We start from the raw sequence: 22,859 nt of genomic DNA on the forward strand, positions 1-22,859 counted from the left end.
AGGTGCAGTTGCCGTCGACTTACAACTTGGCGGTAACAAAAGTATCTGGCGGCGGGAGTACGGAGGATTGTGGAGGACCGGCGCGGGAAAGGAAGGCTGCACGGGGCTGGCTGAAGCCCCAGGTAAGTGAAACACTTTGTTTTATACCAATTTTCAGTTCTGCTTTAAGATCTGCATACTTATGTGTATTTTAACCTTCCTGCGGTAACCCCGAACATAGTTCGGGGTAAGCCGCGCAGGAGGTTTTCTCAGGCCCTGCTCGGCCGATTTTCTTAATTTTTTTTTTTTTGCTGGACGCAGCTAGCACTTTGCTAGCTGCGCCAGCACACCGATCGCCGCCGCCCCGCGCCCGATTGCCGATATCCGTCGCGGCGCGCGGCCCCCCCCCAGACCCCGTGCACTGCCTGGCCAATCAGTGCCAGGCAGCGCCGAGTGGTGGATTGGGACTCCCAATGACGTCACGACGTCGCTGATGTCGCTTCTTTGAACGGGATTTCCTGATCGAAGCGGGTGGGGGGATACCGCTGAGCAGCGGCTATCATGGGCTCGCTACATGATTTAACAAAAAAAAATAACTGCTGCGCTGCCTCCTGGCGGAATTTTTCATACCGCCAGGAGGGTTAAGCAGGGGTCACACTTGTTGAAATCACTGGCGTTATGCCACGATCCAAAATCGTATGCAAAAACACAAGTAATGCTTTCCTGGGCTGCTGTTTTTTCAGAAGCCATCTGTGATACTGTATAGCGTTTAAATGAAAAATACAACCTGCACTTTTCCGAACAACACATGCAATTCTCCATTGAAATTCACAGGCTACTGTAAAAAAATCAGACTTCACAACGTAGTAACCCACGGTGGACAGCACCTCAGTATTAATACTGCCGGTAATGCCGGTGCCTTGCCTCAACAGGATTGCTTTGACGGTTCTAGTGCAGTCAAACATACAAAAGAGGCAGCACACCAATGGCTGCAAAATGTTGCTTGTTTTGCGGAACAGTGACACTACATTTTACGGACACGCAGGTCCTTCATTAGGTGTTTAACACCTGATGAAGGACCTGTGTGTCCGTAGCATGTAGTGTCACTGTTCCGCAATACAAGCAACATTTTGTAGCCATTGGTGTGCCGCCTCTTTTGTATGTTTGACTGCACTAGAACCGTCAGAGCAATCCTGTTGAGGCAAGGCACCGGCATTGTATGTTTGACTACTGTAAAAATGCCTAGGTTCAATCACAGACAAATGCACATATTGTGCAGAAAAACACTTGTGAGGAATCTTCTCCCACAGACACAAGTGTGCTCCCTCCCAAAGTAATTTCTGTGTTTGTGTGTGTTGTGTATGTGATATACATGTGGTATAACTATATGTGAGTGTCTACTGTCGTATGTGTTTTTGCGGTGGTATTTAGGTCTTTGGTTGTAATTGTATAGGTTTTGCAGTCGCTGTGGTATGTGTGTACCTGTGCTTCTATATGTGCCTGTGTATGGGCATGAGACTGTGTGTGTGTCCGTGTGTTCTCTCAGTATACAGTATATATGTAAACACAAGGCACTTACATGGAGTATTTCTTTAATTCTTCAGAAGTGTCATCCACAACATTACTTTGCTTTGCATCATGTCCCATGGCTTGGTACAATCTGCAGGCAACTACTGCCTTCACCATGGCCTCTTCTCCATGTTGCCAAAAGAACATGGACATTTTCTGTCTCTTCATCAGTACTGCCCAGACCAAGAGATCATTATATGGATAGTCAAATCCACCCAATTCATTCTCCTCAGAGGAGGGTAGCTCATCTTTTGATTTATTCTTTGACCTTTGGCTTCCTGTCATCTTTTCCTGTTAATTAAAAAGAACAATATTTAAACCAAGCAATGTACATGGAAAACTCCTATTGATAAGTTTCACTTGAGCAGCAGAATTAAAAGAAAATGGATCCATCTTAGGGGAGATTTCACAGCACACAATACCCTGGCAGCAGGGGCGTAGCAATAGGTGTTGCAGAGGTTGCGACCGCATCGGGGCCCTTGGGCCAGAGGGGCCCCGAAGGGCCTTCCTTCAACTGCAGTATTAGCTCTGTATTGGTCATGTGCTCATAATAATCACTTCTATAGATACTTTGAATAGTAGCAATCATTAACAAACTGTTCCCCATCCCCTTCTTGTACCTCTGACACTGCAGTTGCCACTGGCAGGTTTTGGTGCGCTGTATCAATTGTTATGTATAGAGTGCTTGTGGGGGCCCAATGTAAAACTTGCACCGGGCCCACAGCTCCTTAGCTACGCCACTGACTGGCTGTAATGATGAGTAAAAAGTACTAATGTGCAAATGCTCACTGATCATGGAGTACAAGGGGGCAGGACTCCAATGAAATGCTCTAGCTGCCGGTCAATCAAGTGTCAGGAAATGTCTTCCTTTTTTGGGGGTCAGTGGAGATTTCTATATTATGAGTTTCTGTTAGTCTTAGATGGCTGAAGCAAGACAAATGTACCAAACATTTTTCAGCCACTTATCTGTGTTCACTTATATATTAACTACTTTGGCCTCCTGGACGTACTAGCTACGCCCAGGAGGCCATGTGCGCTGCCGCGTGCCCCCGCGGCCGATCGCGCGCGTGCACGCGCACTCCCGGCCCGCGGTTCACTAGCCAGGCAATCAGTGAATCGGGCTATGGTGCCCGATCACTGATTGCTCTCCCCCCGAGAAAAACCGCCAGCTTCGCACGGAAGCTGAAGTTTTTCTGTTCCTATTTCCCCCGACGTCACTCTAAGCGTCCGTGTTATGCTTAGAGTGATGTCATTGTAAACAAACTCATGGCTGCCATCTTGTGGCCAAAAAGCTAACTGCATGAAAATGCAAAAAAATAAAATAAAAAATATACCAATATGTACAAAAAAATTTGATTTGCATCCCACCCTCCCAAAAATACCCACATCAAATGTTTAATAATAAAAAAAAAAACATTACAATTAAAAAAAACAAAAAACACATAAATATTTACCTAAGTGTCTAAACTTTTTAAATATCTATGTAAACATGAAATATTTCTATTTTTTTTTTAATTATAAGCTTGTAAATAGTGATGGATGCAAAACGGAAAAAATGCACTTTTATTTCCAAGTAAAATATTGTCGCCATACATTGTGATAGGGACATAATTTAAACGGTGTAATAACCGGGAGAAATGGGCACATACAATACGTGAGTTTTAATTGTGGAGGCATGTATTATTTTAAAACTATAATGGCCGAAAACTGAGAAATAATGCATTTTTTCCGTTTTTTCCTTATTCTTCCTGTTAAAATGCATTTACAGTAAAGTGGCTCTTAGCAAAATGTACCCCCCAAAGAAAGCCTAATTGGTGGCGGAAAAAACGAGACATAGATCAGTTCATTGTGATAAGTAGTGATAAAGTTATAGGCTAATGAATGGGAGGTGAACATTGCTCGGATGCATAAAGTGAAAACGACTGAAGGCTGAAGTGGTTAATAAAGTAAATATTAGAAAATAAACATTTTAAGTACCTCGCAAGGTACAGGAGGTTTGTAACTATCCCTATGGTTTAAACATGCTATTATAATTTCATATACTTATGCCAGTGATTTTAATAATGATAAAACACAGGGATTGTTATAGCCAGCCTGGGGTGTCTGTGTGTGTTCAGTAAAAAATCATGTAGGGTAGCAAACCTGATCAATTATGACCACATTAGCATACAAATGTGCATTTGGTGATATTTGTACCGGTTATAAAAATGATTATTTCTAATCAAATAAACATTGTATGGTTGTCTTAAAACGGAATATAACCCTGCATTTCAACTTTGCTCTAAAACATTATTTACAGTATATTATATGCAACCAGCATTTTTTTTTTTACTAGACCAGCATTGGAAGGGTTACACAGGGCTTTAAAGTCCCTAGAGATTTCTGCAGACGCATCCTAACTTGAGTTAGATACTTTTTGTTTACAAATATGTATCTAAGTGTTTATTGTGACTCATCTCTCTCAGTTGGAGGACAGCCAAAGAGTGTGTAACATTTTCTAAATATATACATATAACTAAATAGAATGTAACTATCTGAACGTCTGCACGAACTTAAAACCTCTGTGTTTAACCCTTCCAATGCTGGTCTAGTAAAAAAAAATGCTTTTTGCATATAATATGCTGTAAATAATGTTTTAGAGCAAAGTTGAAATGCAGGGTTATATTCCGCTTTAAGACCTAACTTTTTTAAAAGACAAAGACTTATATAGAGCTTTTCTCCTGGCAGACTCAAAGCGCCAGAGCTGCAGCCACTAGGACGCGCTCTATAGGCAGTAGCAGTGTTAGGGAGACTTGCCTAAGGTCTTCTGCAGAATAGGTGCTGGCTTACTGAACAGGCAGAGCCGAGATTTGAACCCTGGTCTCCCGTGTCAGAGGCAGAGCCCTTAACCATTACACCATCCACCATTTAAATAGCTCTGGTTCTGGGGTAAAAATGACTGAGACTGCAGACTGGTAATGAATATTTCTATTACAAAATGCAATCACTCTATGCCCATACCTGCCAATCTGTGTACTCTCTGTAAACTCTTTTTGGCAGCAGAAGACATACTGGCAATGGACAACTGGTCTGTGAAATTATTGTTTGCCTATGTTTTCTGAATGTCAAGGAGGAAATATGTTCTCCATTTGTTCCTGCACCTCGCTATTTCTAGTCAAAAGCGGAGTATCTGGTAACACAAATAATTACATAAATTGTAACACAGCTTTCTGCCTCAGCTATAATGTTTACTCACTGCAACAGTTTCTTCCCTGAACTGCTCCCATAAGTAGCACTGTATGTGCATACTGGAGATTAGAAACCTGATGCTGGCAGATGGTTTTCAATTAAATTGGATAGAAAACTTGGAAGGATCACCTTGTGCTTATAAGGCTGGGCTGTTCGGAAGAACTGGGAATGCAAGGTATTCTCAGGTGAGGGAAGATTGCTGCTCATCTGGCTGTGCTGGTTTATGGAAAGATGAGACCGGCTCCGTGCTAGACTTGACGTAGAACTGTGGGTGGTTCTCTGGTAAAAACAAAATAACACAATTAGATTTTACCGTACATATTAACTGAATATTCCAGGTATAAGCTGCTAAAAATAATATTTAATCTTGTGACATGAAAGTGACTGTGACATCACCAGTCATGGAAGATGATATTCTGTGCTAACACTTTGCTTATCAGACAAGACACGTAAGCATTCATGCTATAGTTCTAATCAGTGTCACAGAAGCTATACGTAATGGGGCAGATTCACTAAACCATACAGTATTAGTAAAACATGTGTGTGCACGCACAGTACACGGAAAGTTTATTGGCTTTTCCGCAAAGCGCCTAACGGGCTTTGCACAAATAGTCCTACTCCGGTTACATGGAGTAGGATAAAACAGAGGCGCCAGGAAGATTAAAACGCACTAACTAACAGTTTAAAAATGGGAGGTAGTGGTGGACTTGAAGACTCGAATTGTTTAATTCAGGAAAATTTTATTGTATACTCCACAAAACAGTGCGACGAGTTTTCGCAGGTATTACACCAACTTCTTCAGGCAATTACTGTAACAGGAGTAACTAGGAGGGTTAAATTACTCCACTACCTCCCATGTTTAAAGTGGAACTCCAGTGAAAATAATGTAATAAAAAAGTGCTTCATTTTTACAATAATTATGTATAAATGATTTAGCCAGTGTTTGCCCATTGTAAAATTTTTAAATCCCTGATTTACATTATGAAATTTATTACATCTAGACATTTTTACTGTTGGCAGGGGATGTAGCTGCTGCATGCTTTTTTTGGCAGTTGGAAACAGCTGCAAACAGCTATTTCCCACAATGCAACAAGGTTCACAGACCGGAAACTGCCAGGAGCACCATGGTCCTCAGAGTTTCTTGTGGGAGGGGTTTCACCACATTATCAGTCATACAGCTCCCCCTGATGGTCTGTTTGTGAAAAGGAATAGATTTCTCATGTAAAAGTGGGTATCAGCTACTGATTGGGATAAAGTTCAATTGTTGGTCGGAGTTTCTCTTTAAACTACTGTATTTTTAGTGTATTTTAATCTTCCTGTTGCCTCTGTTTTATCCTATTACCTATCAATTTGTCCACCCTTGGTGGAGGAATGTTCCCCCAGTTTTCCGATCTACAGAGAGCAATTTCTAAATCCGAATGGGTTCGGGTGTAATTTCACCACCTGCCTGTACAGTGGTTGCCTTAGCGGTAACCCTTCCTTTTGAGTATTCATTCACACTGATGTTATCCTATGCAACGTGACATTATCATACTACACTATTGTGGGCTCTTAGTTTTCTTTTTGTTTTTACAAGTACTCCTGTTATATACACACTTTCACATTGCTTGTACAATGTATACTACTGACGTTGTACAAGCAATGTCTATTTCACGTGAGTTGTGCTATTTGCACAACAGCAGTTAAGCACTTTGCGAAAACACTGGTGAACTTTACAGGAGTTGTGTGTACAAGTAAATGTTATTGCTGTTGAGTTGTTCTGACCCAATGTTACAACGTTGTAGCATATAACATAGAAACAGGACATGAAATGAAAAGACACCACTATGAATTTTTCCCTTTAGGGGCTAATTGGACCATGCCTTGTAAGGGTTTTTTCGCCTTCCTCTGGATCAACAGGGATATGTGAGGGAGCAGGCTGGAGTTGTACTTTATACTGGTTGAACTCGATGGACGTATGTCTTTTTTCAACCAAAATAACTATGTAACTATGATAATTATTTTGGTTTATGTAGCCCTAGTGTCTTCCATGGCACTTTACCATAGACAACACATAGTACAGACTGTTGCAAGGCAATGGGTTACAAATAAACAATAAATGGACTGGTCAACAATAAATCATACCAAGGAGGAAATATGTAACATATTACACAGCTGTAATAGCACATAAGAGGGAAAAAAAATGCCCAAGTGGGCTTACAGTTTAAGGGGTAGAATGACAGGTAAGGAAAAGTGGTGTACAAGGAGGTGGTTGGTGGTTATGTAAGACTGTGCTTGCCTGAAGAGGTGAGTTTTCAGGTTCCGTCTAAAGATAGCCATTGAGAAAAAAGACAGATATTATAAACAACCGGTCAATCTATCAATTTTTCACCTACGTGTATGAAAATACATAGTTTACATGTTCAACGAAACTGTGTTCTGCAAAGGAAGATTACTCCTTACAACCCTGGGACTCTTTGTACCCTTTGTATGCTGGATATAGTTTCACACCACACTATGGAAAAGTAACTAAATGTGGTTGTGACAACATTAGGCATGTTTCTGATGCAAAGCACGCTGTGGCACAAAGGGCACCAAAATGCATGCGCATGTTTCTTGTTCGCTTTGTGACACCCACAACTGCAGTTCTCTGGCAATTTCCATTATGCAAGTTCTTGGGTAATTTAAAAGATCTTAAAGAAATTCTTGCTGTTTGTGGGCAACAGCAAGCTACTGCAAATGCACATCTGTTAATTTACTAACCTTTCAGCCATAATTTCTACTGTCTAACACGACCCAAGAGAGACATGCATGCTTTTGCCACATATTAGTTAAAGACTGTTACAAAAAATAATGCTGGGGTTTAAGGATATATCATATTTATTTCATTAAAGAAAAAGTTGCTCACAACTTATTACAACTAAATGAGTATGATCCAGACACACAGTGGCTTGCAAAAGTATTCGGCCCCCTTGAAGTTTTCCACATTTTGTTATATTACTGCCACAAACATTCATCAATTTTATTGGAATTCCACATGAAAGACCAATACAAAGTGGTGTATACATGAGAAGTGGAACGAAAATCATACAGGATTCCAAACATTTTTTACAAATACATAACTGCAAAGTGGGGTGTGCGTAATTATTCAGCCCCCTTTGGTCTGAGTGCAGTCAGTTGCCCATAGACATTGCCTAATGTCAGTACAAATACAGCTGCTCTGTGATGGCCTCAGAGGTTGTCTAAGAGAATATTGGGAGCAACAACACCATGAAGTCCAAAGAACACACCAGACAGGTCAGGGATAAAGTTTTTGAGAAATTTAAAGCAAGCTTAGGCTACAAAAAGATTTCCAAAGCCTTGAACATCCCACGGAGCACTGTTCAAGCGATCATTCAGAAATGGAAGGAGTATGGCACAACTGTTATCTTACCAAGACAAGGCCGTCCACCTAAGCTCACAGGTCGAACAAGGAGAGCGCTGATCAGAAATGCAGTCAAGAGGCCCATGGTGACTCTGGACGAGCTGCAGAGATCTACAGCTCAGGTGGGGGAATCTGTCCATAGGACAACTATTAGTCATGCACTGCACAAAGTTGGCTTTTATGGAAGAGTGGCAAGAAGAAAGCCATTGTTAACAGAAAAGCATAAGAAGTCCTGTTTGCAGTTTGCCACAAGCCATGTGGGGACACAGCAAACATGTGGAAGAAGGTGTTCTGGTCAGATGAGACCAAAACTGAACTTTTTGGCCAAAATGCAAAACGCTATGTGTGGCGGAAAACTAACATTGCACATTACTCAGAATGCACCATCTACACCAGAGGTCTCAAACTTGCGGCCCGCGGGCCATTTGCGGCCCTCGATACAATATTCTGTGGCCCGCGCCGGCAAAAGCTTCCTTATAGTTCGCTTCAGTGCTCCCAAGTAATCCGCCGCATCCCCGCCGCTAAACGAGGGTTGCAGAGCCCCCAAATCGCCCGGGGGGCAACCCGCCGGCATTTCCTGGAAGGGGCAGAGCGTTCAGCTTCAGCTCTGCCCCTCCTGACGTCAATTGCGGTGCATCGCCGCCTCTGCTCGCCCCTCTCACTCTTCCTTCACAGAGAGGGGCGAGGAGAGGCGGCGATGCACCGTGATTGACGTCAGGAGGGGCAGAGCTGAAGCCGAAAGCTCTGCCCCTTCCAGGAAATGCCGGCGGATTGCCCCTGGGTGATTTGGGGGCTCTGCAGCCCTCGTTTTGCGGCGGGGACGTGGCGGATTACTTGTAATGGGAGCACTGAAGCGAACTATAAGGTAAAATAGGCAAAATAGTTCGCTTCAGTGTGATTTTGATTTTGAAATAAAAAGCAAAGCAATGGGCGGAGGGGGGGGGGGGGGTTAGGTGGATGGTGGTGGGAGCTGCTGATTGACTTTTTTTGTGAAATCCCTTATGCGGCCCAGCCTCATCCTGACTTTGCCTCCTGCGGCCCTCAGGTAAATTGAGTTTGAGACCCCTGATCTACACTGTCAAATATGGTGGTGGCAGCATCATGCTCTGGGGGTGCTTCGCTTCAGCAGGGGCAGGGAAGCTGGTCAGAGTTGATAGGAAGATGGATGGAGCCAAATACAGGGCAATCGTGGAAGAAAACCTCTTGGAGTCTTCAAAAGACTTGAGACTGGGGCGGAGGTTCACCTTCCAGTAGGACAATGACCCTAAACATAAAGCCAGGGCAACAATGGAATGGTTTAAAACAAAAAATATCTATGTGTTAGAATGGCCCAGTCAAAGTCCAGATCTAAATCCAATCAAGAATTTGTGGCAAGATCTGAAAACTGCTGTTCACAAACGCTGTCCATCTAATCTGACTGAGCTGGAGCACTTTTGCAAAGAAAAATGGGCAAATATTTCAGTCTCTAGATGTGCAAAGCTGGTAGAGACATACCCTAAAAGACTGGCAGCTGTAATTGCACAAAAAATATTTGGAATCATGTAGGATTTTCGTTCCACTTCTCACGTGTACACCACTTTATATTGGTCTTTCACGTGGAATTCCAATAAAATTGATTCATGTTTGTGGCGGTAATGTGACAAAATGTGGAAAACTTCAAGGGGGCCGAATACTTTTGCAAGCCACTGTATATCTATGTATAAAACATTAAAGGTGTCTGTCCTTAATGTTTTATACGTAGAGATTATATATATATATATATATATATATATATATATATATATATATATATATATATATATATATATATATATATATATATATATATATATGTAGAGAGAGAGAGAGAGAGAGAGAGAGAGAGAGTGAGAGAGTGTGTGTCTGTGCGTCTGCGCGTGTGTGTGTGTGTGTGTGTGTGTGTGTGTGTATGTGTGTGTGTGTGTGTGTGTATGTGTGTGTGTGTGTATGTGTGTGTGTGTGTATGTGTGTATGTGTGTGTGTGTGTGTGTGTATATGTGTGTGTGTATGTGTGTGTGTGTGTGTGTGTGTGTGTGTGTGTGTGTGTGTAAGTGTATGTGTGTAAGTGCTGAGCAGGTAGACAAGATCAGGAGTTATCAATTTAAAGCAGAACAATATTCCAGGCAGATATGATGAAAAAAATATCAAATGTGCTTACTTTGCAAATTAACATGACAGTCCTTTCAGGTGGGTAAAAGTGTATTATCACAGTCTTTTCAGAGTGCAGATTCAGTTTATTACATACATCTGTTTCTGCTTAGAGAAAAAGTACCTTGTTCTTTCTGTAAAGACTATTGTACAGGGCTCGAAAACTCTTCCTTGTGTAACTGCTTCGATAAGCTCCACCAATCAGGTACTCGATGACCAGTCCCACATCAATTAGGGTAATTTTGTAGTCTGGTGCAAGATTGCTCTGTATATAAATGTATGTAAATGTTGTTTAATCTTGCCATCATATGTTAGACAACCACATATTAGCCCACAGCAATCCAGAGCAGAACAATAATCAATTTGTGATTGGTTACTATTAAAAAATGAACACTAACCATACATATACACTCACCTAAAGGATTATTAATGTTCAATTTCTCATTAATGCAGTTATCTAATCAACCAATCACATGGCAGTTGCTTCAATGCATTTAGGGGTGTGGTCCTGGTCAAGACAATCTCCTGAACTCCAAACTGAATGTCAGAATGGGAAAGAAATGTGATTTAAGCAATTTTGAGCGTGGCATGGTTGTTGGTGCCAGACAGGCCGGTCTGAGTATTTCACAATCTGCTCAGTTACTGGGATTTTCATGCACAACCGTTTCTACGATTTACAAAGAATGGTGTGAAAAGGGAAAAACATCCAGTATGCGGCAGCCCTGTGGGCGAAAATGCCTTGTTGATGCTAGAGGTCAGAGGAGAATGGGCCGACTGGTTCAAGCTGATAGAAGAGCAACGATGACTAAAATAACCACTTGTTACAACCCAGGTATGCAACAAAGCATTTGTGAAGCCACAACACACACAATCTTGAGGCGGATGGGCTACAACAGCAGAAGACCCCACCGGGTACCACTCATCTCTACTACAAATAGGAAAAAGAGGCTACAATTTGCACAAGCTCACCAAAATTGGACAGTTGAAGACTGGAAAAATGTTGCCTGGTCTGACCAGTCTCAATAGAGTCAAAATTTGGCATAAACAGAATGAGAACATAGATCCATCATGCCTTGTTACCACTGTGCAGGCTGGTGGTGGTGGTGTAATGGTGTGGGGAATGTTTTCTTGGAACACTTTAGGCCCCTTAGTGCCAATTGGGCATTGTTTAAATGCCACGGGCTACCTGAGCATTGTTTCTGACCATGTCCATCCCTTCATGACCACCATGTACCCATCCTCTGATGGCTACTTCCAGCAGGATAATGCACCATGTCACAAAGCTTGAATCATTTCAAACTGGTTTCTTGAACATGACAATGAGTTTACTGTACTAAAATGGCCTCCACAGTCACCAGATCTCAACCCAATAGAGCATCTTTGGGATGTGATGGAACGGGAGCTTTGTGCCCTGGATGTGCATCCCACAAATCTCCATCAACTGCAAGATGCTAGCCTATCAATATGGGCCAACATTTCTAAAGAATGCTTTCAGCACCTTGTTGAATCAATGCCATGTAGAATTAAGGCAGTTCTGAAGGCAAAAGGGGGTCAAAAACACTGTATTAGTATGGTGTTCCTAATAATCCTTTAGGTGAGTATATATAATACTATACCTTGCCATACTAATGCACTTAAAGAGACTCTGAAGTCTCTTTTTTTACCTGCTTTTGTCATATAATCCTCTTCAGCATGATTGCCCAAGTAGAATCGCTGCATCCCAGCGGCAGATTAATTATTTATTACAGAGAAATAGCCCTGCAAAGCTCCAGGGTTCGCAGGGCTTTACTTCCTTGAAGAGGCAGAGCTTTAGGCTGTAGCTCTGCCTCCTCCGCAGTCAATCTCTGCTGATCACCGCCTCTCCCCGCCTCTCTTAGTCTTCTTTCACTGAGAGGGGCGGGGAGGAGGCTGAGATCTGTTGAGATTGATTCTGGAGAGGCAGAGCTACAGCTCAAAGCTCTGCCTCTCCAGAGCAGCAGAATCTGCGACTTGCAAAGTCGTGGAACTTTGCAGGTTGATTTCTCTGTAATAAATCATTCATCTGCTGCGGTGATGCTGCGTTTCTACTTGGGCAATCATGGTGAAGAGGATTATATGACAAAAGCAGGTTAAAAAAAGAGACTTCAGAGTCTCTTTGAGGGCTCAGCCACACTATAAGCGCTTTTCTGAGCGCTTTGTGATTGATTAGCGTTTTATAAACATTTCTCCCATTCACTTTCATTAAAATCTCTGTAAAAATCACTGTAAAATTGCTGCGGTTTTTCGCGTACACGATCGCGTAGATTTTACCACAGTTTTTACCACAATTTTAATGAAAGTGAATGGGGACATTTTTAAAAAGAGCTCAGAAAGTGCTTATCAATCACAAAGCGCTCAGAAAAGCGCTTATAGTGTGTGTCTCCTATAAGTGTTTAAATTAAAAACAAACTTTAGAAACACAGAACACTGTAGTGAAAATGACCTCTTATTAAACTAAGCTTAGTTAGGATTCCACAGGAGATTAAGATGACATTGCAGTACATCTTCAGAGGGATTAATAAAGAGTGACAGTAATATTATTTGTGTAGAAGTAAATAAATCATACATTATTATCATAACTAAAGATCAAAAGCGAGATCAAAGCATAAAATATAATACAATCAATGTGACATGCGGATTAGAAAACGATTTAATATTGTGGACACAATTAGAAGTTGCAGTAATAAGACTGCTGGTAAAGAGGAAAAATACATATAAGAGAGAAAAGAGACACTGCCAGATAGTGATTGAAATATCACAAAATAAGCTAAAAGGAATAAGGTTGTGCCACAGTCAGTCATTCATGCCTAGGTATTATCAACTAATCTCTAGCTCTGACTTTGTTTTGGCCTGTTAGCCAAAGGGATCTTTCAAAAATCTCCTCAGGAATGTATACTAAAGCTGGCCATACATCATACAATATTGATTGTACAATCTTGCCTAATGTTGCAAGTAAGGGGGATATGGCAGCTGTCGTGTTAATCCTCTTCCTCTAATACTTATAGCCATGGACTCTGAGCAAGCAGGCAGATTAGATATTTGAAGTTTGACTGGATTTGCAGCATGCTTGTTTCAGGTGGGCGATTCAGACACTACTGCTGCGCGAATAATCAGCAGACCGCCAGGCAACTAGTATTACAAGGAAATAACTATGGCTGCTTCTATCTCTCTCTCACTTCAAGTGTCCTTTAATCAAAGCAATCCATTAATGTATTTGCAATCTATTGGCCCACATGCTGCATAGATGTGGCAAAAATGAACAAGTTTGTACAATCCAGACTGATTATGTCCAGCTGGATATACTTAAGGTGCTCATACACATTTAGATTGCCACCCAATGTGGCAAACAGATAAATCCCTCTCTGATCAGAGAAGGATCAAATCCCCCATACACTGCACACAGATTTTCAATAAACTTCACCATGACAAGAGTGATACTACAACAAAGGGATTGAAAACCTTGTAAAAAAAAGACATTGTAAATGCTTAAATAAAGCAGGTAGTTATGTGGAGAAACAATCAGAAATTACAGTGGCCCATAGGCATTTTAGTTTTTTCTGCTGAGTTTTCTCCTAGGCCAGTGATGGCTAACCTTGGCACTCCAGCTGTGACAAAACTACAAATCCCATCATGCATCTGCCTCCCCGAGTTATGCTTAGAGCTGTCAGAGTATTTGCAATGCCTCATGGGACTTGTAGTTCCACAGCAGCTGGAGTGCCAAGGTTAGCCATCACTGTCCTAGGTGATATTTTTACACCACCTCATAAAATTCCTTTTAAACCAGCAACAAGTAGGAAAATACTCATAATAATTTTGAGAGTACTTTTCACCTGGAGCTAGTAAAAAAGGGCGCACAGGGATAGTGGACAAAAAGGGCGCCGCCATAGACTGTAATGCAAAATATCGGCTATTCGGCGCCCAACAGGAAAAAAGGGCGCCCAAGAAATAGCGGTTACAGGGATCGTGTTAACCAAAGTTTTCGTTTACAAGATAAGGTTTATAACAAATATCGTTTACAAGTTTGTTTTGACTTTGTGTTGTACTTATTTTTTCGTTTTTAAATTTCGCTTTTAGGAGTTTTACCTATTTTTTTTGTTTTAAAATTTCGCTTACAAAACTATAACAACTAAATTTTCGTTTACACTTCTTTTATCATTTAAAATTCGTTTTCATATGTATAATGCTTAAATACCGTTTGTCAACCTGATTGTATTAGAAATACATTGCTTTTGGTCTTACTTTTTACACTTATAATGCGTTGATTATAGTTACTAAAATATCGCTTTTAATATTACTGTTATTTTAAGATTTCCAATGCATACGTGATTGTAAGGCTTTCTATTGTATTGTGTATATACATACACACACATATATATATATATACACACACACACACACACACCTTTTTCTACTTATAATATTATTAATGTATACGTGATTTTAAGGCTAGTTATTCTATTACAAATATATAAATTATCATATTCATATTATTTGTAGTGAAGTTTTTTAAGGATTAATTATTGTTTATATGTGTTTAGCGTGTTTGTGCGGTGGGGATGGTTAGGTTTAGGCATTACCAGGGGGGGTCTAGGGGTTAGGGATAGGTACAGGGAGGGTTAGGTATAGTTACAGTGCAATATACACCACCAGGGGGGTGGTTAGGTTTAGCCACCACCAGGGGGGGACTTAGGTTTAGGCACCACCAGGGGGGTCTTAGGTTTAGGCACCACCAGGGGGGGTCTTAGGTTTAGGCACCACTAGGGGGGGTCTTAGGTTTAGGCATCACCAGGGGGGGGGTCTTAGGTTTAGGCACCACCAGGGGGGGGGGTCTTAGGTTTAGGCACCACCAGGGGAGTCTTAGGTTTAGGCACCACCAGGGGGGTCTTAGGTTTAGGCACCACCAGGGGGGTCTTAGGTTTAGGCACCACCAGGGGGGTCTTAGGTTTAGGCGCCACCAGGGGGGTCTAGGTGTTAGGGATAAGTACAGGGAGGGCTCTGTATGAGAGTAAGGTTAGCTATAGTTACAGTACAATTTATGTAATATATACAATTTATTACATAAAGTGTATTTACACAAAGGGGGGGTCTAGGTGTTAGGGATAGGGATAAGGAGAGATATCTGTGACCCTAAAGTTAGGTATAATTGCAGTAAAATACCTGTAAAATCTACCATTCTATTACTATGCTTAATACAAGTGTAAATATCGTTTTAGGCGCTATTTGACGTTTCATTACAGAATTCGTTTGCTGTTATAGACGGTATTTTGCCATTTCATTTCCGTTTATTTAACCTATTTAGCACTACATTATCGTTTATAACCTCTTAAACGAAAAATATGGTTTTGCATTCAAACTTACAATTTCGGCTATACCCCGCGCCCTTTTTTCCAGGCGCCCTTTTTTGATACACGCCTTTTCATCTACTTTTGGGTACCTTTTCAATTGTAAAACGCTGAAACATTTAAGAGAATATGAAAACTATCTCCTAGGTCCTAGTTGATAACTCAGGAGAAAAAAATGAACTGCATATGGGCCCGAGTCTCTTACAAAAAAATACATAAAATGTTTCCTTAATCACACATCTTACTTTCCAGGTGACCCTCGTATAAACTTTGGGGACATGCTGACTCTATATTGGGGAGCATGACTAATTATGCAAATTCGGAGACGTGCTGCCTAATTATGTTAGTTGGTAGTCTTGTATATGCCGATTTCCCTGTATGTCTGACCACATTTTTATCCTCATTTTTCATAATTTACTTCAACTTGGCAAATATTTTGCAGCGTAGATGCCCCAACCCCCCAGCTTGTTGCTTACGCAAGCATAATCCAAATGTACAGTCATTTATCAGAGACATGAAGTAAAGCATGTGGCAATGGATTTGTTTGGTATTAAATATCCCCCTGCAGGGACATATACCACGATAAAACCTAAAACCTAGATACAACTTAAAACCTAAAAACAGTATTTAATGAATTTAAATACATTCAAATATAATTTACCTGCTTTACATCTGCAATAAGATGATGAAGGAGTAGATTTGCTGGTCCTTGTTTCTTGAATGTAAAAAATAAAGAAAACATTTAGTGAAAATCTGTAGTCCACAAAAAAAGCATTCAGGACCTCGGTCCAGGCCCCCTTAAAATACAGACTTGGGGGTCCAGTAATGTAACAGTGTCCACAAAAATTTTGGAAGCAACAAGGAATTGTGAGGAAAATTCTCCTAACCTGTTAATTTTCACTGATCCAGAAAGAGGAAAAATTAACTTTGACAATAAAAGCCAGCATCTGGCAAATGTTAACTTGTCAGCTGATTAGTTTAACAGCAGTTGATACCTTGATTGATAATTTTTCCCTGGCCAGTAGAGATTTCCGTGTAAGAAAAATTCTTCCTTTTAGCTAGCTCATCACAAATAACAGTAGTTTCTAGACGTTACCAAACTTGCACGCATATATAGTTTCAAGCTGATTGCAGACATTTATTGATGATCCTAAGCCATTCTCATGTGCAGTTATAAAAGGCATAATGATTATATCAGTAATACTGCGATACTTCCATTAGATATTCTTAGAAAGTCCAGATAAAAAAATAACTATAAAAAGACAGTGGTGGCATGGTGAACCGCAAGCCATTACATATAACCTATTCAAGTGCCAACACTCCCTTATTAAAGACAGGTGACTAATTGATTGAAAAATAAAAGTAAGTGTTGAATTCTTATAGAATTCATAGGGGCAATATATTCATTTGAATGGCACTGTGATTCTTTTTGATTTAGCCACCACTGTCTTTTTGCATTTTTTACACTTGTGCATTTGAGTTAAAGCATTGCTGATGCCCTTCATTACCATACAGAAGTTGACTTCCCAACAAGGTTGGTTGGTACATGGAAAAAGCATGGCTGGTTAGTAGATGGCATGTATTCCTTCACTTTGGAGTAAACATACTTTAAATGAAATCTCTCTGTACAGGCATGTAGGCTTACAGTGGTTCACTCTGCATGTTCCTCTATATGGACTGCAGGATGAGACCTCGGGCTATAGTGAAGTACAGAAGACCACTTGATGCAGTCAGACATTTGGCTTGGTTTAATGTAACAGCTGTCATGTTCCCTTTTAAAATTAAGATATAATGCAGTGTTGGTTCATAGCAGAAACAAACAACATTTGGAGTGAGCTTCAAGAAGTCAAACTAACCATTACTACTACCACTGTCAAATAATCATGCTATTGGGACAAAAGTAATTGTACAGAAATATGTATTGGTAGAAATAATATTGGTTAATAAAGATACCCACGGAGTTGTAAAGCTCTTCCAGTCTGGTTATTGTCAGAAATCGGTGCATATTTACTCCATATTCAATCAGTAACTCCACAAAGTCCACTCGATCCATTATTAGGGCATCCTGCATTGCTTGTTCCAAAGATCCAACCTTCCAGAAGAAAAGAAAAGTAAACATTTAAAACTAGCTATGTCCATGTACTAAAAAAGAAAACCTTTTTGCATATGAATATTTGTATAATATACATATTTGATAATATGAGCATTAGGTGCCAATGACCCTGTTGCCAGTTCACTGCTTGTCCTTCCTTTGACCACTTATGGTAGCTGCATATTAGGAACATCCCACAAGGCCTACCATTTTGTTGGCACTCCAGTCCAAATGACCAGTCATTTAGATCAGAAGCTTTCATGCCGGGGCAGATATGTAATAAAAATGTTTAATCGCTGTGAACTACGCTCTCTATATAGTGGTTTTCAACAGATTATAGTTAGAAAACAAATTCTACTATCGACAAATGATAATATAATCAAAGGAAGGTGTCACTGTAGCAAGTTCCATCTATGACATAATAAGGCTAAAATCAGTACATAAGCAACCCTAAAAAGAGCAGCCAAAAAATAAAACCCCAGTTCAAACTATAAAATGAAAGTTGATTGTTACACTGAAAATAACTAAAAGAATACTCAAACTGCAAAATGGAAACAAAATAAGAGAAATAGGGGACTGTCAAGAGTTTTTATCAAAGAGTAATTTATTTTTATTTCTATATAAAAAGTGAATGCCACTAAAAGAAATGTTGGCCTATTAGCTCCATAGTAAAGACCACAATATTAAAGTTGACAGCAGACTGTGATGTGAAGAAACCTGCTGTCATCTGTGGCTCTGGCGATATTCAGGACACTAGCAACCAGTAAAAAGATTGAGAGAGACAGTGGCTGAACCATTATATCAGAAAGCAGAAGCTGATTGGTGAACTATTTCTAGCAAATACATAACAGACCAATTAGAATAAACCAGTGTCGGCTCCAGGAAATTTTTTTAGGGGGTGCTATGCAGGTGCTGGACCAATTTCCGGGGGAGCTGACGACCTGTGGCAAAAAATGGGTGTGGCTACAACCTGCGGCGCGCAAAGCGCGCCGCGCCGAAAAAGATGGGCGTGGTCATGACCGGATGAGGGCGGGGCTAACTGTAATTTAAAGTGAACCCAGGGTGAGAGTGATATGGTGGCTGCCATATTTATTTCCTTTTAAACAATACTAGTTGCCTGGCAGCCCTGCTGATCTATTTGGCTGTAGTAGTGAACTGAATTACACCAGAAACAAGCCATGCAGCTAATCTTGTCAGTTCTGACAATATTGTCAGAAACCCCTGACCTGCTGCATGCTTGTTCAGGGTCTATGGTTGAAAGAATAAGAGGCAGAGGACCAGCACGGCAGCCAGGCAACTGGTATTGCTTAAAGGGAGATAAATATGGCAGCCTCAATATTATTCTCACCTCGGGTTCCCTTTAAAAGTGCAACGACAGAGGGCCCAAGTTTTGGTGACCCTTTTCCCAGAAAATTCACATAATTGTGCAGGTTTTCTCAAGAAAATACACGTAATGTGAGCAGATTTTAACAAAAAACACGTCCAATGACCCCAATATGCACAATCGTTATCAGATATGGCTCCAATATGCACAATCGGTAGCAGATATGACCCCAATATGCACAATCGGTAGCAGATATGACCCCAATATGCACAATCGGTAGCAGATATGGCCCCAATATGCACAATCGGTAGCAGATATGGTCCCAATATGCACAATCTGTGGCAGATATGGTCCCAATATGCACAATCGGTGGCAGATATGGTCCCAATATGCACAATCGTTATCAGATATGGCCCCAATATGCACAATCGGTAGCAGATATGACCCCAATATGCACAATCGGTAGCAGATATGACCCCAATATGCACAATCGGTAGCAGATATGACCCCAATATGCACAATCGGTAGCAGATATGACCCCAATATGCACAATCGGTAGCAGATATGACTCCAATATGCACAATCCGTAGCAGATATGACCCCAATATGCACAATCGGTAGCAGAAATGACCCCAATATGCACAATCGGTAGCAGATATGACTCCAATATGCACAATCCGTAGCAGATATGACCCCAATATGCACAATCGGTAGCAGATATGACCCCAATATGCACAATCCGTAGCAGATATGACCCCAATATGCACAATCGGTAGCAGATATGACTCCAATATGCACAATCCGTAGCAGATATGACCCCAATATGCACAATCCGTAGCAGATATGACCCCAATATGCACAATCCGTAGCAGATATGACCCCAATATGCACAATCCGTAGCAGATATGACCCCAATATGCACAATCAGCATCACCTGAAAAAGAAAAGAAGAACCCATTTACTCACCTACAGCCAGAAGACCTTCTTTCCCGACCTCCTGTCCCGAGTCCCGACCTCATTGTGGCGCGCAGCGCCCACGCGCCCACGATCCTCTTCCTTCCCAACGTCACGACGAGACTTCCTGCCTGCATGCAGAGAGCAGGGCTACGGGAAAATGGCCGCCCGAAGCCATGCACTGCAGACTCAAAGTCTGCAGAACAGGGCTCCGGGCGGCCATCTTACCGTAGCCCTGCCTGCTGCTCCGTGCTGCCGCTGTGTGAACTGACTTGGCGTCTTTTAGACGCCTGAAGTCAGTTCACTCCAGGGGGTGCTTTGGGGGTGCTTGGACAATTCTAGGGGGTGCTCGAGCACCCCCTTGCACCCCCCTGGCGCCGCCCCTGGAATAAACACAGTCTGGTAAGGAGACAAAGAATGGAGTTGTATATAAGCTTTCATCCAGGAACTTATCACCAGGCAAAGAGATTTACTGTATATACTGTGTTTCCCCGAAAATAAGAAAGTGTCTTATATTTATTTTGCCCCAAAAGATGAGCTAGGGCTTATTTTTTGGGGGATGTCTTATATTTATATCAGGAAGTGTCTCTCAGCAGAACATTTTCTGTTCCTTTGTACTGTGCTGATCCTGGATTTTAAGGTATGCTTCTGTACTGATTAGAGTTGGGCCGAACCTCCGATTTTAGGTTCGCGAACTTCCGCGGAAGGTTCGGTTCGCGTTAAAGTTCGCGAACCGCAATAGACTTCAATGGGGATGCGAACTTTGAAAAAAAAATAATTATGCTGGCCACAAAAGTGATGGAAAAGATGTTTCAAGGGGTCTAACATCTGGAGGGGGGCATGGCGGAGTGGGATACATGCCAAAAGTCCCCGGGAAAAATCTGGATTTGACGAAAAGCAGCGTTTTAAGGGCAGAAATCACATTGAATGCTAAATGACAGGCCTAAAGTGCTTTAAAACATCTTGCATGTGTATACATCAATCAGGTAGTGTAATTAAGGTACTGCTTCACACTGACACACCAAACTCCACTGAACAGAACAGGTATGCAGTGGCGGGTTTACTAAACAGGTATACAGTGGCGGGTCCACTGAACAGAACAGGTATGCAGTGGCGGGTTCACTGAACAGGTATGCAGTGGTGGGTTCACAGAACAGGTATGCAGTGGCAGGATCACTGAACAGGTATGCAGTGGTGGTGGGTGGGTTCACAGAACAAGTATGCAGTGGCAGGATCACTGAACAGGTATGCAGTGGTGGGTGGGTTCACAGAACAGGTATGCAGTGGCAGCAGGATCACTGAACAGGTATGCAGTGGTGGGTGGGTTCACAGAACAGGTATGCAGTGGTGGGTTCACAGAACAGGTATGCAGTGGCAGGATCACTGAACAGGTATGCAGTGGTGGTGGGTGGGTTCACAGAACAAGTATGCAGTGGCAGGATCACTGAACAGGTATGCAGTGGTGGTGGGTGGGTTCACAGAACAAGTATGCAGTGGCAGGATCACTGAACAGGTATGCAGTGGTGGTGGGTGGGTTCACAGAACAAGTATGCAGTGGCAGGATCACTGAACAGGTATGCAGTGGTGGGTGGGTTCACAGAACAGGTATGCAGTGGCAGCAGGATCACTGAACAGGTATGCAGTGGTGGGTGGGTTCACAGAACAGGTATGCAGTGGTGGGTTCACAGAACAGGTATGCAGTGGCAGGATCACTGAACAGGTATGCAGTGGTGGTGGGTGGGTTCACAGAACAAGTATGCAGTGGCAGGATCACTGAACAGGTATGCAGTGGTGGTGGGTGGGTTCACAGAACAAGTATGCAGTGGCAGGATCACTGAACAGGTATGGAGTGGTGGGTTCACAGAACAGGTATGCAGTGGCAGCAGGATCACTGAACAGGTATGCAGTGGTGGGTGGGTTCACAGAACAGGTATGCAGTGGCAGGATCACTGAACAGGTATGCAGTGGTGGTGGGTGGGTTCACAGAACAGGTATGCAGTGGCAGGATCACTGAACAGGTATGCAGTGGCAGGATCACAGTACAGGTATGCAGTGGGCTGAGGGCTCACTGAACAGAACAGGTATGCAGCCAGGAAGAAGTTAAGCCTAACTAATCTTTCCCTATATGAGAGACTGCAGCAGCTCGCCCTACTCTCACTAATGCAGGCACACGAGTGGCCGTAATGGCCGCCGCTGCCTGCCTTATATAAGGGGGGGTGGGGCTCCAGGGGCTAGTGTAGCCTAATTGGCTACACTGGGCCTGCTGACTGTGATGTAGAGGGTCAAAGTTGACCCTCAGTGCATTATGGGGCGAACCGAACTTCTTCCGCAAAAGGTTCGCGTGCGGTACCCGCACGCGAACCACCTACGTTCGCGCGAACCATGTTCGCCGGCGAACCGTTCGGCCCAACTCTAGTACTGATCAGGCACCTGTCCAGTCATCCCTGCACACAGCTGATAACCTTGCTGTGTGCTGGGATGACAGGACTGGAGCCTGATCAGCACTGCACCGCTGTGTCACTGCTTACTGTCCACCTCTTCCTTCTCTTAACTTACACTAGGGCTTATTTTTGGGGTAGGGCTTATATTTCAAGCATGCTCAAAATTCCAGCTAGGGCTTATTTTCAGGGTAGGTCTTATTTTCAGGGAAAGAGGGTACCTTGCACAACCAAATGTAAACAAATTCAATGGCTAAGTTACAAGCATAGAATTAACCCATTTTTTTTTTTACAAATGTTACTATAGCACAATGCAGCAAATGTTTCAGCGGAGAGCTCTTCCACT

General features: G+C 42.1%; 1 protein-coding gene across 1 annotated transcript in view; it reads right to left on the reverse strand.

The window, feature by feature from the left end:
- The window catches only part of TRPM6 (transient receptor potential cation channel subfamily M member 6), a 194,711-nt gene that overhangs the window by 144,478 nt on the left and 27,374 nt on the right, over positions 1–22,859 (reverse strand). The window contains exons 10-14 of the mRNA XM_068242291.1: positions 17,663–17,797; positions 16,367–16,420; positions 10,470–10,610; positions 4,906–5,055; positions 1,559–1,839 (exon numbers count right to left, since the gene is read on the reverse strand). Of these exons, the coding sequence (XP_068098392.1) occupies positions 1,559–1,839; positions 4,906–5,055; positions 10,470–10,610; positions 16,367–16,420; positions 17,663–17,797 (761 nt within the window). The remainder of the gene's footprint in view (positions 1–1,558; positions 1,840–4,905; positions 5,056–10,469; positions 10,611–16,366; positions 16,421–17,662; positions 17,798–22,859) is intronic.

This window comes from Hyperolius riggenbachi, chromosome 1, assembly GCF_040937935.1.
Source record: "Hyperolius riggenbachi isolate aHypRig1 chromosome 1, aHypRig1.pri, whole genome shotgun sequence".
Lineage (NCBI taxonomy): Eukaryota > Metazoa > Chordata > Amphibia > Anura > Hyperoliidae > Hyperolius > Hyperolius riggenbachi.